General features: G+C 38.5%; 1 protein-coding gene across 3 annotated transcripts in view; it reads left to right on the forward strand.

Annotated features, from left to right (window-relative positions):
- LOC124158430 (hemocytin) overlaps nucleotides 1-16,235 on the forward strand; it is a 309,825-nt gene that overhangs the window by 47,001 nt on the left and 246,589 nt on the right. For all 3 annotated transcript variants that reach the window (XM_046533513.1, XM_046533511.1, XM_046533512.1), the window contains exons 16-21: nucleotides 1,766-2,015; nucleotides 3,030-3,222; nucleotides 9,206-9,398; nucleotides 11,817-11,905; nucleotides 12,566-12,785; nucleotides 13,020-13,190. In XM_046533513.1, the coding sequence (XP_046389469.1) occupies nucleotides 1,766-2,015; nucleotides 3,030-3,222; nucleotides 9,206-9,398; nucleotides 11,817-11,905; nucleotides 12,566-12,785; nucleotides 13,020-13,190 (1,116 nt within the window). The remainder of the gene's footprint in view (nucleotides 1-1,765; nucleotides 2,016-3,029; nucleotides 3,223-9,205; nucleotides 9,399-11,816; nucleotides 11,906-12,565; nucleotides 12,786-13,019; nucleotides 13,191-16,235) is intronic.

Below are 16,235 nucleotides of genomic sequence, written 5' to 3' on the forward strand. Positions count from 1 at the left end.
GAATCTTTAGTAAATCTAATTACCAATTGTGTACATCTTTGCCGTCATTGTGTACAACAATTCACTGTGACTGGTACGTGATTAGGCGGATGGGGAGAATTGCTAATTTCTCGGACTAATTTAGGGCAGTACCACGCTGTGGTCTGGGTGTAACAATGTTACGTGACCCGGTGGGTCACCAAAATATTCTGCTCCCTGGTGCTGCAGTCTGAGCTGGACTCCAGCTTATCTATTAGATGGGGTCCCTCCTATTCTGCAGGGAATGGCAAATCTACAGCTTAGATGCCCCTGGAACCCTTGTGGCACCATTCTGGGATATTGGAATTGGATGTCCGGCTTGCCTTGCTTTCTTTCACCTTGTGCAAGGAGAATTTTTTGCAGCCTGGCTCTTGTTATCTCTTTCTCTGCCTTTACTCATGTGTACCTTCAAAGTATTTATCAAAAAGCCTCTTTCTTGATTCACTCAGCAGCTTTTTTCTTCATTTAGGGCCTCAGATTTTTATTAATATGTTGTTCAATTAAAGAGTTAAAGAGTATAAATAATTTTTATAAACAGGCTTAAGATTGATTACTATCCCATGATAATATAAATATTCTTTTTTGATGTGTTTGTGAATTCATACATATTTATTTTTCAGATTTTTTGTGAAAGGGGAAAAAGAAATTTATTTTGTTCATAAGTTATCCTTTGTTCTTTGTATATTGCAAGTTTTCAAACGAGCATGTATTTTAAAAATATCTTGTATGCTCATGTATTTATCTCTTCAGATTAGTTTTCACTTTGTTTATTTTGTCACATATGAGATTCAAAGCAATAATGTTTCAGAAAATTATTTATATTATATTTGTTTTCTGACTTGCCTCTTATTTAATATTTAAGGATGGTAGTTTCCATGCTGGTTTTTTTAACCATTGAAGCTACCTAAAGCTCCTTTTTATTTATGTTGTTAAAAAATGTGTACATTTAAGTTTGGAGTAATAAATTCATTCATTCATTTGTTCATATTCGTGCCGAGGTGGAGTGGGTATGTATTGCTGTTCAGATGAAAGGGGGAATGAGGAATGAACACTCACTGCACAAATGGGCTCTTTGCAGTCAAACACGGATGGGATAAGATGCTCGCGGGGACATTTCACCCTTGTTATCCATTCAAACTGTCTCACTCATGCATCCTCACTCCACCGGTGCCTTGTACTTGCGTAATTTTCATATGTAAAGCTTGAATTACGAAGCAAGTCTGGAAGAAAATAATCACTTTTCCTCATCTATGTTTGGCTATGTATCAGTTGTATTAAATGAAAAATATGACATTTTGTATTACATATCCTAAAAAAAAGTGATCTGGGAAGCAGTTAAAAAAAATGCTTTGCCCCCTCTCAGTATGAAAGTGACTTTTCGTCTTATCGTCTTCGGAGTGATTTCTTAGAATTGAATTGTGCACTTTCTTACTATTGTGAACGAAAACCAGTGCCTTAGCAATCCTGCATGAATTTATTAGTATGACGTGGGTTTTGACATTGCACACGCTCATTTTGGTAAGTATAGACTAACATTTGGTTTCTGGGCAAGGTAAGGTACGAGGCCATGACACCTGTGTGTTTGTATGCTATTATGATGTGAAGCACCAAAACCAGTGTCATTCCAATAAATCCACGTAGAATCATCAAATCATTGCCTTTTATACTCTCCATTCTTGTAGCAATGCAGCTGAGGCAATCAAATGGATCCAAAGTTAATTTTTCATCCTCTTGTTACCTCTTCTAGCCATGCATTGTGCTGATGGCAAAGTTTATTCAACATGTGGCCCAACCATGCAGCTGACTTGTGGATCAGCAGTGGAATCAGCGGTATCCCCATTGGCAAAGCCTGTTTTCTGTGTTGAGGGCTGCTTCTGTCCAGAGGGAACCCTTGCGCACAACGGGAAGTGCATTCAGCCGTCAGAGTGCCCGTGCCAGCTGAGAGGGAAGCTGTTTGCTCCAGGCGACACAGTGCCCAGTGACTGCAACACCTGCAGGTGAGGGGGAAGTGGCGATCTATGCACCATCATTCAATGGGTGCCTACCCTGGTTCATAGTGCACTTGGATGCATAGTGCTTACCAATGAACTTAGCATCACTGCTCATTGTGTGGTAGTGAGAGTGACAGGGAGTATTTGTGTTTTTTCAGTGGGATGTATTTGTGTGCACTAGGAGCAGCAGTACCCAGGTCATCAACCCTTGAAGCTTTTTATCCTCCAATAGCTTCTTTGTCTTCTCTCTGCTCCTCATAACACGAATACAAGGATCAAGAACTTGCTCCTCATAAATTTCAGTGTGTAGCATTAAAAAGGTCTTATCAGTGTATGTATTTGAGGCAGCCAAAGTAATTTTTTGGTCCAAGTATTTTTACTATGCATAATGGTGTATCAAGTGATTGAATGAATATTGCCTCGGATTTTTCTAGTGTAATTTTCAATAAAAGCTAATGAATTTTATTTTTTTTCAAAATGCATGCAAATTGGAATTCAGGAATACCACAAATATTGAAGAATCGGATTTGAATGAAATCAAAAGTTTTCAATTGCTTATTATTGTATAAAGACATTTAATTAGATTACATAAGAGCTAAAATAATATTTAGGGTATTCTGCTGAAAAAAAAGATAAAATTTGACTTCAGTGCAGGCTATGCTGTGCTTATGTGAAGTGAAGTCATTATAGGTATGACATAATTTTTAAAAATTGCCATCAGCAATTACAGAATTTTGAAGTTATGAATTCGATATGAGTGGGAGTGGTAAAATTCAAAAACTTGAGAAAGAAGTAAATGATAAATCAGTTGTTAAATATAAGTTTAAACACTGTGTTAGGGATAAAATGACCTTTGAAATTTGAATCCTTTTTAACTAATTTAATGTTAAAAACTCTCATATGGATATCTTTAAGAATACATAGCTTTCTTTTTCTCCTAAAGAGGGGGGTGCATATTTTTTTCTTCCCACTCCTGACAGTTGCATTGCATTGCAAGTTGATTGATTGATGTGTTTTAAGGTGTGAGAGTGGCAAGTGGTCTTGCACTCAGGCCAAGTGTGGTGCTCGGTGCTCATCCATTGGTGATCCTCACTATGTGACGTTCGATGGTCGCCACTACAACTTCATGGGAAAGTGCTCGTATCATCTCGTCAAGGGCGACAACTTCAGCATCGAGGCAGAGAACGTGGCCTGTGCCGGCTCTATCTCTGAGGTACAAATTTTTCTGATGCACATCATATTCCTCATTTTCCTGTTGGTCAGTGAAGGTGTGGAAAGTTTTCTATGGGCTTGTAACAAATTCAAAAGCATATTCAGTGGGTTAATACCGTATATGCATGTGTAAGAGCCGCACACGTGTAAGAGACGCACCCCTATTTTAAGCATCGAAGCTAAAGAAAAAAATATGCTGCATTTTTTTATCCTATCACATGGTGTTGTAGACATATGCCTGGACTTTCGACAGTTATCAAAATTTCCTCTTTCATTACTAAAAATATACGCATCATTTTTCCAGCTAAATTTACACAATATGCATGGTGCTTGGAGATATGTAGGTCTATGTAGGCTAGGGATGGTCGGATAGGATACCTCAGATACTAATATCTACGGGTAATGCCCTTCACCTTGTACTCCGGATCCAAATTCGTCGAAGAAATTGAATCTGAATCTGAAATTTTAAATCAATGCTTTTGTGAATACAACATCCTATAAGAGGGAGTAGAAAGAGTTCCGATCCTCTCTTCGCATACACCATTGCTCTACGGTGCTTGTCCTAATCACAAGCAATTTTGTTTAAAAGCTCTAGTAGGAGTATTGCAATAGAATTGCAGCCGTGGAAAATTATAACGCAAAATATGACAGGCGCACAACATGAACCTTCCCAAGAGATTGAACAACAATCGGGGGAATCTCAGCACTGTAGGATAATGACCACATCGTAGATTTCATGGAACCACACTCGGCCCTCCATCAGCCAATGCCTATGCTGTTTTTTTTCCTGTCCGAGACCACACAGACCATAAACTTGCCTCATAGGAAAATATCAAGTTATATGGGAACAATGGAAACGTGTTTCATCCCTACCCCTTCTCACCAACTGACCTTTTTCAGCCTACCATGTTCAATTCTCCCAGTTTCTGGAGGCCAAATGCTAGGGGAGTCACCGTGGAAAACTCTGTGTGATGTCGTTCTGGTTCCCACTGCTGCAAGTGAGGTGACCTAGGGGCGAGTTTTTGAGCGCTGATATGACGCAGGATGCTAGCAGGTAGTGGAGTACCCTGCTAGCTGGTAGCGCTTGGCTTTAATAAGGATTATTATTACCTTATCAAACGAAGAAAACTTTCCGACCTTAGCCAGTTTTAATAGGTGATTATTAAGACATGTTTCCCTGAGCTCTGTGCCTCATGCATGCATTAGTAACTTCATACGATGTAAAACTCCTATCTACTCGTATAGAAACTAGGTCCCTGTGACATCACGTGTAGTGGCATTGCATGGGCGCCAATCTGGCCTTTTTTAAATGAGAATAAAATTGACCAATGCCATTTGTCTAAACTGGTATTTCTAAAACCAAATAATTTGTATATTATGAATACACTAATGTTGGGCAACGAATTGCAATCAATGCCTTTCGTTTTCTTTGATGAAGAAAACTACCCTATTATTAACCCGCCGTGACTCGCGCCCTAAATACGAACGTGAGAGCTCGCGTGGGGTGTTTCTGACACCCCACTCGTTTTTTTCGCTTTTTTCAATTGTTTAATTGTATTTTGCCTTAATTTTTGCTATTTACCTATCCTTTCATAACTCCTGATAATATTTGTTTGTTTGATATGAATAATTGTCGCATAGGAATATTTTGTTGTAATTTTGTTAATTTTCAAAAGAATTTGAAGTACAAAAGATGCGGACGTTGATACAATTTGTAAACATTGTTACATATTGGCTGTATTCTAATTAAATCAATAATAATTTTGTTCACATAAATTAACAAATTGCATTACCTGGCTAAATAATTTTATACGTTACTTCGTTTCAATATTTTATATGAATTGAATTTTGATTATTTGATGGAAAAACCGGCCGCGAGTCTTGCGATTTGCCTGCTTTTGAGCTAATGGAAATGATTTGATGATCAGGGTTTTTTACATTTGTTATAACGATCAAATAGTATTCTAAGTTGTTAATAATGATTCTGAAAAGTATTTTTGAAGAATTTTATCTCAATCACTGGCTCTTTCAAGTGGGAAAATTCTGAATAATCTTCTAGTCTATAAATTCCAAATTTGCCTGGGAAATGCTGTATCTTTTCGGAAATCGAGGGTGGACCTGTAGTCTGTTCAAATAAGGAAGGATGGGTAAGAGATTTGGCATGGATCGAGGGCCCAACGATAACCGCGTACCTGCTGTCAGCCAAAACTTACCCGGGGTCCAGTCGATCACGCTCGATATAATGAGTCACGAATTGCACTCCACTCGGAAAAATTATCTCATAAAGTAAGCGTGATATGTAATTTTTTATTATATCTTTGATTTCTACGTGTAATTTCATGAAGATAGAGTCTCTATACGACGGAGCTACGTCCATTAGTTATGTAACACTTACATAGCGGTTGCAAAAAAAACCACTAAGTGTTGCATAACTACTTGGCATAGCTCCGTCCTGTTTACACTCTTTTTTCATGAAATTACACGTAGAAATCAAAACTGTAAAAAAATACAAATTACGCTTATTTATATGCAGTAATATTTCAGAGTGGAGTGCAATTCGTGACTAATTATAGCAAAAGCGGTCTACCAGACCCCGGCTATTGTTTGGCGGATGGCAGGTAGGAAGCTATGGTTGGACCTCGAGCGGTGCCTAATCTCTTACCCGCCTTCCCTGTTTGGATAGACTATACCAACGATCGGAAAATCTGGACTACTCCTTCCGTTGTTTATTTCTCACGCACAAGAACCCCCTACACGGGTTCTTACTCACGCCATTCTTTGTGCCCTAGTATGTCATGTTATGACCGACTATCTCGAATTTTCGTCATGACTCACGCCAGGCTTGGGGAAGGACAGGGTATGGCAAATACCGCAGCAAGAAGTGTGAAAACCCCCCTACGCACCCAAGACTGGAAGCAATAAAAAGGTTTCACAAATGAAGCGGCGGTAGACGGAGGGGGAAAGATTCTCTTTCCTTTGTACGCAGCTGAGTCAGGGTCATTCGGATTTCGGAAATGTTTTGGGCTTAGGCCGGAAAGGATCTGGGTGAAGGTCTTCCCTACTCTCTTTGCTGAGAGGTTTACCCTGCAATAAATCCTTTTGCTCTGGCGGTCTCTGTATCCCAGTAAAAGAGAAGTTTGCTCTCCATTCGGCAATTCAAATATGAATTTTTACTTCTCTAAACAAGATTTGTCTTCGTTACTTTGTGCATGCAGACATCACGATAGTTACCACAAAAATTTCCCTGCGAAATCCTCGCTATTATTGATCAATATTCATATGCTCCTTTGGGATAGTTGCATTTTGATCAACTTTAGATATTATTATGTGTAAAATGAGACAGAAAATATTTACGAATTGTAGCAAGTTGGTATAGCCTCAGTTGACATTGGAAGGGCTGATGAATGACACGAAAAAATCATTTACACGAATTCCTTCATGAAACACTTTTTTAATATTTTCCAAGCACTCACTACATACTTTCAACATGTGCGATGCACACATATTCCTTTCACAAATTTCACAAAACAGTTTAGTTTTTATGTCTTTGGCTCTGGGGCAAATTACACACCTTCCACTTCCTCTTCTCCGCTTTTCCTGTGGCTCCGATATTGATGGCTCTCCGTATTTCTCTAACGTTTTCCTAAATTCTTTTGGCAAATTTTTTTGTGTACTTCTCTGGGCAATAAAAGGTTTTGTTAAGCCTTTAGCAATTTCTCGGAGGAATGTTCTTCTATTTGTCTTAATTTCAGGATGTAAGTTCCTGAAAATAACGAACGCATTGATGCCCAATGTATTCATCAAATGATAAAAAACCACCATAGGCCATCTCCTTGTGTTTCTGGCAACACTATAGGTAGCGCACATTTCATCTACCGTATCTACACCACCTTTCGTAGAGTTGTAAAAGGATATCATTTCCGGTTTTTTTTTCTCACCTGTGGTCGGATCAATGCTAATATCGCTGTGCATACTCGAAATCATGAGGACGTTTTTCTTCTTTTTAGGAATATATGACACAAGAGTCATATTTTTCCTGAAGAGAAAAATGCTACTATACTCATCTCTATTTTTGACAAAAACAATTTCAGGGGGAAGCTCTGCCTTATTCTTCCTAATGGTCCCCACAATAGTAAGTTTTCTTAGAAGTAGATCTTCCAAAAGTGGCACACTCATGAGCCAATTGTCCACTGTAATGTTCCTCCCCGTTCCCAAAATTGGACTGACAATCCTTTTTACAACCTCCTTTGGGCTGTTGTCTACTCTAAAAGGACCATCTGGCTGAATACCTAGGTAAACCTCCATTTTTTGCGTGTAATACACTGTAGCATCTACAAGTGCAAATATTTTTATGCCGTACTTTGCGGGTTTATTTGGTAAATATTGGCGGAAAGAACATCTACCCCGAAAAGGAACTAATTGCTCATCTACTGTAGCAAACTCACCGATGTTGTACAATTGTTCAACTTTACGGATAAACATTTCAAATACCTTTCTTATCGGAGCCAATTTATCAGTTTTTCTCCTATTTTCTCTGTCTCTGATGTCATCAAATCTTAGACATTGAAGCAGCAATTTAAACCTCTGGTAATTCATTGATGCCCTAAATATCTCCACACCCAAACCATCTTGATCCCACATATCTTTCAAGTTCTGGCGACCTGATTTGTTTGCCCCTAAATAAAAAAGCAGACCAATGAGACATCTGATTTCAGATTCGTCTGTTGGCTTAGCATCTCTTTCTCGAGAATAATTTTGCGCCTTTTCTGCAAGTTTGATATTTGTACTATTTACAATTATGTGACAGATGTTCTCATCAAAAATTATGTCAAAACTATCTAGCGGAGAATTTATATCATTCTTATTTCCCTTGAAGCCAGCTGCCTGAGATACAATGTTATGAACTGGTGTTCGAACATTACGTCGTGGCTCAGAGGTACTCCATTTTGTCACTCGATCTTTGCCCGTTAAAAAATTATCGTTAGTCACAGTTGTATACTCAGTCTCTGAATCACTGATGTCCTGATCGCTACATGTGTCGTGCTCCGATTCCTGTGCTGAAGCTGAAGAGAATTCAGTGTCTGAATCAAATTCTTCCTCTTCGGATAGTCCACTGGAAAGCAGAAGAGCAGTTTCTATGTCCCTCTCTGATCGTAAATAGGTCATCTAAGGGAAAATATAGTTTATATAAGTTTCTGAATGATTTTCAGTGATTCCTAAAATTTAAATTTTTCATTTATCAGAAATTGAAAATGACATGAACTTACCTTGAGGTCTCTAGAGAATTTCTAGGCTTCCCACTAGCAATCACTTCTAAGAGAAAAAAGTTATACGAATTTTGGGATGAAATTCTTCCCTAAAATGGAAAAATAAAAGAAATATTGCGTATAGTCTCCTTTGAAATAATGAAGTAACGAAAAATAATGGTGAAATAAGCGTTGAAAATTTATAAAACGTAATGAAGCATTGGGTATCGAAATAATGATTGTAAAAATAAGATAAATTTTATAATTGTAAGTGAAAAGACTCACCAAATAAAAGAACGAAGTATACTTCGCGGCAGTATTCAGTAGAGGATCCAATGAACACAAAAACAAGTAAACGCAAAAAAGTTTACGGCACACATTCAAGCATGAAACCAACACTCGAAAATTTCGCTCCGACGGGATGCGCACTGTCTTCACAAAAGCGTCTGATCTCGGCCGAAAACGGAAAGAAACTAACCAATTTTCCAGGACAGCTAGGAAATATCCCTAAACTCAGCTACTGAAAAGATGAGACCATAAAACTAGACCCGAAACGAACTCTAACCAAAACAAGACGCTGGGGTGCCTGGGACACCCCGCGCGAGTCACGGCGGGTTAAAGGATATTTCAGTTTTGTCGAGTAATACTGTATACTCTTGTGGTTGTGTTCCTGTAAAATATTTCTGCAAATGTGTCGTCCTCTTTTTTTATTCAGCAGTTTCTTTCTTTTGATTACAGGCTATGAATTTTCCAGTGTCCATTTCCTCAGGTCTCCCATCCTGTACAAAGGCATTAAAAATACAGTTTGGTGGCCATATTATCAAACTGAAGCAGAACAGAGAGGTGATCTTTAATGGTGAAGAGATCACTGAAGTACCTTATTCTCATGATGGAATCAGAATTCGAATGGTATCTTCAATATTTTTAATGGGTAAGATATATCTTTCACTCTGGTGGCATGTGTAGTATTTTGAAGTATGCTGCGTGAACGGCAGTGAAATACATATTAATTACCATGTGAAAAAATTCTCCTGGACTGGGAATCGAACCACATACCTTTGGCTTTCCGCTGGGGCACTATCTAGGTTCCTGAATTCCCATGGCAATTGTACCTGGGCTCATGGTACTAGTGTTTAAGCACTCACGATCCATCAATGGTGGCAACACAAGGGAGAAAGGACTTCAAAGAAGCCACATTCGGTAGAGAGCCACATTTGTCAGGGAGAGTTGTCATACCTGAGGTAAAGCTATGCATGGCATGAATTGTAATGCATATTTTGAAGTTTGCCATCTGAAAGACTTTGAAATACAGTGAGTCCTCGTTTAACGTCACTTACTGTTCCTGAAAAATGTGACGATAAACGAAATGACGTTAATCGAAGCACAATATCCCATAAGAAACAATGTAAAAAGTGAATATCGGTTCCTAGACCTCACAATTCCTATGCGAAAAAATTTTAGCGTATCATATTTGGGCCATTTCTTACGATGGGAATGCCAAACTATGGCATAAACACGAGTCCCTGTCTTCATTGACGGCAATACCAGCAGCGACGTACATCCTTCTCCATTTTTGTATCTTCCCGCATTTGTTTTTTCGGCTTCGCTATGGTGGTCACGGTGGTCATCAGTAGGGCATCATCGCCGGGGCATCATCATCGCTGAAACATCGTCGCAGTTACAGGAACCAAGATTATTGAGAACACGGCGAAAAAGTGACGACAAATACTCCGAGTTCTACCCGGAAAAATTCCTAGAAATCACTTCAGGTTCCAGAAAACCGTTATGTAAAGTAATATTTGCTAAAACTTTACTTGACATTTACACACTTAACATTTGCGCACCTACCTAAGAATTCATTTTGCAGAAAATTTGCTATAAACGTAATCGAAATTGACAATAAACACACCGTTTTACACTTCGTTTAGACTGACTGTATTACCGCCCACAAAACGAACAACCTGCAACGCCCGCCGCTTCGCATTTTTTCTCGCGCGAAATTTAAAAAACCTGACTAGACCTGACGTTATCGCGAAGCAAAGGCGCGATAAACGAATGACGGTCTCGAAATTTTCGTGACGTTATCGCGAAATGACGTTAAACGGGGTGACGTAGAACGAGGACTCACTGTACACATGAATTGCTATGAGGAAACATCTCGTACCATGAGCCTAGGTATCGTGCAGGTAAGCTTAGTCAAGCAGTGCACTTCACATGTGGCATTTTCTGCATATTCATCTTTCAAAATTTGCAATGATAAAAGAAATGTCAGCTGTGTCACAGCTACAACTGCCGAGCATATATGCAGTCAACCTCAGCTTCCCTATATATCCTAGAGAGCTGTCGAGAGAAGCCAAACAAGCAGGGACTCATTGGCCTCAGCGATCACTAGCCCACCGAAATGCCATCTTCAGTGGAGGGGAGGGGCAAGGGTGGGTAGGGCCGGAGCAGAATTGCCTCCAACAGAGATTGTCCAAAACGAGTAAACCGGTGACTTGGTTTTTATCATTATTTGTCACTTTCTTGGCTGGAAACAGAACAACTGCTATTGCACCCTTACTCTAAATCCTTTTCTGACCTTATGTTAAACCTTCTTGATATTTTTTATTTTAATTTATTCATCGGCAAATCCAGAGATGACTAGATGTTTTGCCACTGATGCCAATGTTCTAACTTGCCATGCATGTATGCTGGCATTTTTGCGTTTCCCTTTCATACAATTTCTTCATACCGTGTATTTACAATTTAAGAATGAAGTTCATGATTTTAGCAAATTTAAACAGTATAAATTGTGGTAATGTTAAATGTATTTTCACTTGATTATGTAGGTAAAATGTATTTAACATTGCCGCCACATGTTGCTAAATGTGCTTGCTCTTACCATTTTGAAATTTGGCCCCAGGAACTCTACTTGGATGAAAATATAACTGCCTCAAATTTTGGGGAATAAACATTGTACCAGGACTAATAAATGACAGTCTAACTAAAATTTACCTTGTGTAACATTCTTATTTTTCCATATTCAAGGAAATTTTGATTACAGTTCACCACATATTTTTTGGTGTAATTTCCTTGTAGAATGTCATCAAGCATGATGAAACTCCTTTTTTTTTTTTTAAGAAAGTTGCCCAGTCATGGAAACCATTACTTTAGGCATGCAGTCAGAAGATTAAAACTTTTCTCTTATTTGTATCATTATCAAGATATCAGATAGGATCGTCACAGCCAATACAGTACCTCTTTTCACTGCTGATTTTGAATGGCTAATCAATCATGCTGATGAGCTAGCTTTTGAAATATTCTCTCCTATCGGAAGCGTGATATTTTTCATTTGTTTTCTTTCCGCCAGTTGAGTTGCCCATTGGCCTTGAGGTGTGGTGGGATGGGGCCACTCGTGCCTATGTTGATGCCGCTGCAAGTCTACAAGGTCAAACCAAGGTGAGAGAGAGTACGTGTGTGTGTGCACTTATTCCCCTCTATTCTCTTAGTGAAGCTCTTTTACGTACAGCTCCTACCATTTTACCCAATCCTCCTCAAATTGCTCTCTGAACTGAAAGATGCGTTATGCTGTGGTAAACAACTTAGACTGGGAAACAAATGAACCAACTCGTCCAGATGAAATCCTGAAACAATACATGTAGTTAATGCCCCCTGGGAAAGCACCTGGCGTAAATTTATGTGCTTGCTGTTGACTACATTTTAGGAAATTAACATGTAATTGAGGAGTATGTTCATCACTTTGAATGAGGCCCTTGATGTAGTAAATGTAAAAATTGAAAAAAATCTTCCTTGTGAATCATCTTCACCCACAGTATTGTGTAATGAACATCCGGGTGTTGGCCAAATTCATATCCTCATGCAAGGAGTGCATCTCTGCCATTCCATTTGCTCTCCACCAGTTGAAGTTGAAACTTGCTACCTTCAGATTGGAATTTGAGAACGTGAACTATCAAACAAAAGTGGCTCCTCCTATTCTGTGCTGCCCAAATAGCTGTTCTACTCATCCTACTCAATTTTATGCGTGCGCATCTACTTTAATGTTAAGCACTACATTCCCACCTCTCTCCTAAGGCTTTCGACATTTTTGTTTGTGCACAGGGGCTCTGTGGTACTTTTAATTTGAACCAGAGGGATGACTTTCTCACGCCAGAAGGTGATGTGGAGCAGTCTGTTTCTTCATTTGCAAACAAATGGAAAACATCTGAGACGTGTGAAGATGTCCCGGACAAGTTTTTGGAGAGTCCATGTGATGTGAACATTCAAAAGAAAGCTTTGGCCGAAAGGCATTGCCAAAAGTTAAAAGGGAGCATCTTTCAGGGTAAGTTGTGTCTTATTGTTCGACTCCAATCACATACATAGTCAAGCAATGTAAATCCAGATTTATGTGTCAAAATCACCGTTTCACCTCTCTCTATCTTTATCTTGATGATAATTTACATGCAACACAAATGATTTTCTTATCAAAACTCGTGTGAACGTAAGCCTTGACACATGAGTTGATTTCACTAGTTTGTGGACATGTTCTAATTATCTTTGTGTCTAAACATTTCAGCTTGCCACTGGTTTGTGGATCCAGAGCAGTATTACCAGGACTGCATGTACGACATGTGTTCATGCGAGGGGAAAGTCGGTGAATGTCTGTGTCCAATTTTGTCAGCATATGTGAAGGAGTGCGCTAGGCAAGGGATGGATCTTGACTGGCGCAAACAAGTCAGGGAGTGCGGTAAGTATGAGGGGATGATTATCTTTTGTGAGAAAATCATTCCAGCAGATCCCATTAGTTGATAATCAACTGCCACTTGGTCTATAACATGTTATGGCAATTATTGCTTTATAATAGGGTTATCAACTTTTCCGAAAATGGCCAGTCAGGGACTGGGAAATATTTCACTATAAAGTGCAATGTAATTTTTAGAGCTGTAAATAAGACTTAAATCATTCTAGATGCACTTAAAGACATACTATGCTTACATTCCCTAACAAAGTTCCCTAACAATTAAAACATTCCCTAACAATTAAAATATTCCCTAACAATTAAAATTGATGGCAGGAAAGGTGCTTACATAATTAATAGTAAAAAAAAAATAATTTAAGAAATGTGGTAATTGTTAAAGATGGATCGAATAGCGGATTTCTCAAACTCAAATATGTATTGATTTTGAATATTAAGTCATTGCTCGAATATTTGAATAACTCGAATACTATAATTGCACAAAGCATATTAAACGTTATTCTTCTATTTCACTTGATAAATTTACAAATAAAAAAGTATGTATCAAATACATTTTAAAAATCAACTTTTTTATTTTAAATAAATTCCCCACATTGATTGTTGTTGCTCTACATCTGCTATTTTTGGTTACACTTTTCCCAAGGTATCTGTTTTTGTTGGGTGACTTTGTTTAGACAGACTTATCATCTCCAAAGCCAACTGATTTTTTATCATCTCAACTTAATGGAACCTTTGAAATCACTGATTTTGAATCATAAATCAAGAATTGTGGCATGAGTGAATAATTGTTCTTTTTCCAGAAATTCATGCCAACTTTTACTGGAAAACAGCAAATCATTGACGAAACCTTGTAGATGACCATGCGAAAACTTCTTAGTTTCTAGGATATTAATAACGCTATTCACAAGGGGGATAACTTAAGAAACTGTGACTACACTTCCACTGGCAATAAATGTTGCTCCTTCGAAAACGTCCAGAACATCAATCTATTGCTTGATAGCATCGCACTGTGGTGGAGTTATGTCCACATTAAACTCAGGTTAGAGGCAGCTAATGTTATGGCTTGCTTCTGCTCTGGAAGACGCCTCATCATTTGAAAAAGGGAGTTCCATCTTGTGGGTTTAGCCTGGATGAACATTGTATGAGAAGTGGTGAAAATAGTTTTTTGAATGTTGGTGTATAGATGCGTTCAGTCAGGGGACTGAGCATAAGCCATTTTGTACTATTATTTTAATGAAAATTTAGAACCTTTATATCAACTTTGTAGCATCATTGTGGAGCCGTCGTTCGGCATAATGAAACAAAACTGACGTCAGGGGAAGCCCGCATCCTAGCAGTCTTCAAATTCGTGATGATCTTTCCAATGAGTGGTACGGTTCAGGAGCAGTAGCTCATTGTGCAATGGAAGGTACCCCAAAAGTCAATATTTTTTCCTGCCATTTTTAATTTTTTTCAGGGTTTTCATGGGGGAAACCGAGGATTTTAGGATTTTTTACTCCGATCATTTTCAGTTCCCCACGTCAAACGATATCTTTTCACCACTCTAATCCACGAATTTGATATATTATTATTATTATTATTATTATTATAGCTAGTCAACTTGGCTAAAATGGCGCTGCATGCACTAAACGACTAGAGTCCTCTAGGTTTTTCCGAGTCAACTACCAATAACGTGGGTGCAAAAGAGTACAGCGTGAAATTCGAGATATTCGAGATCGTAGTTTGAGCATAATTATTCGAGATCTTGAATATCAAATACTTTCTAGTACTCAAGGTATTCCAGCATTTGCGGATACTATTCATGCATCTCTAGTAATTATGCTTCTTGAAAATAAGGAATACTGTCTGCTCCACACCTATGTACCAATTTTTTCCAATATATATGTATCTGCAAATGGTGCATTGAACTAATTGCTCTTTATTTTGAAGTACATATGTAATTCTTTCATGCTGAATTAAATTTATTCAAGCTTTGGTTTTGTATGGATTTTCAGCAAACCTTATATTATTTTCTATTGCTTCATATGTTTTTGGTGTGCACTTTTGACAGTTGTTTTTTTTTGCCTTGAGCCTATTCATATGCATTTTATTTCAGCAAAGATTTATTTCTAGTGAATTTATTTAAATGCACATCGAAGTGAAGGGTTTAAGTAATATCATAGAGTAAGTATATTCTAGAGGGCTCACGGCATAGGAGAAAATCGTATTGACAGTTTTAATTCTCCTACAGCAGATAGATGGCATTGGAGGGGCTCGCAAGCTGCGAGAGAGAGCGCGTTCAAGGTCTTTCCCTTTCCCTCGCCTGTCCCCTTTCCTTCCCGCCCTCACCTCTTCTTAACTCTCCCAAGCATCGAGGGAAGGGAAGACGATGTTTACATCGGGCTGAGAGGATAGGCTGAGAGGACGGAATCGGGTCCAATAGGAGATTTCTTTTTCGCCTGGTGAGCTGCGTCTTCCACGAATCTTCCCTCTTCTCTCTTCTTGGCTTTCCCCATTACTACTGAAAACACTTTTACAACATGCAGTGTGAATAAGTGTTTTAACTGTCTCATGCACTTCAAAGATTGCTGTCTGAAAGCCAAGCAGGAGAGAGAGGGAATTTTCAGGGGGGTCCCAGGCCCTATAAATATATATTCGCAAAACTAAACGAATAGGTTATCAATTAGACAGGGTTACGGAAGTATTCACTCCACCACCACAGATGTTGATGAAATTGTGAGAGGAGATATGCTCGAATATCAAATGGACTTTGGAGTGGTTTTACATTTAGCAGTGTAATAAAATGCGACAAATTGGCAAATTTGAGAGATAATATCGCCAATGGTATTTTGTCGGCAGACATGATGCTGAGCCACTTAGTGAAACTTTCTGAACTCCTTTTAATAAGCCAAGGAAATATTACCCGTGAATTAGTTCCACGCTGAAAATTTGTTGCAAAAGCGGAGACACATTTATGATAATAGGAGTTGTTGGTTTGGAGATTCTTATTTCAAGAATAAAGGACATATAAAATGTAAAGGTTTGCGAACAACAACA

The sequence above is a fragment of the Ischnura elegans genome, chromosome 5 (genome assembly GCF_921293095.1).
Source record: "Ischnura elegans chromosome 5, ioIscEleg1.1, whole genome shotgun sequence".
Taxonomy (NCBI): domain Eukaryota; kingdom Metazoa; phylum Arthropoda; class Insecta; order Odonata; family Coenagrionidae; genus Ischnura; species Ischnura elegans.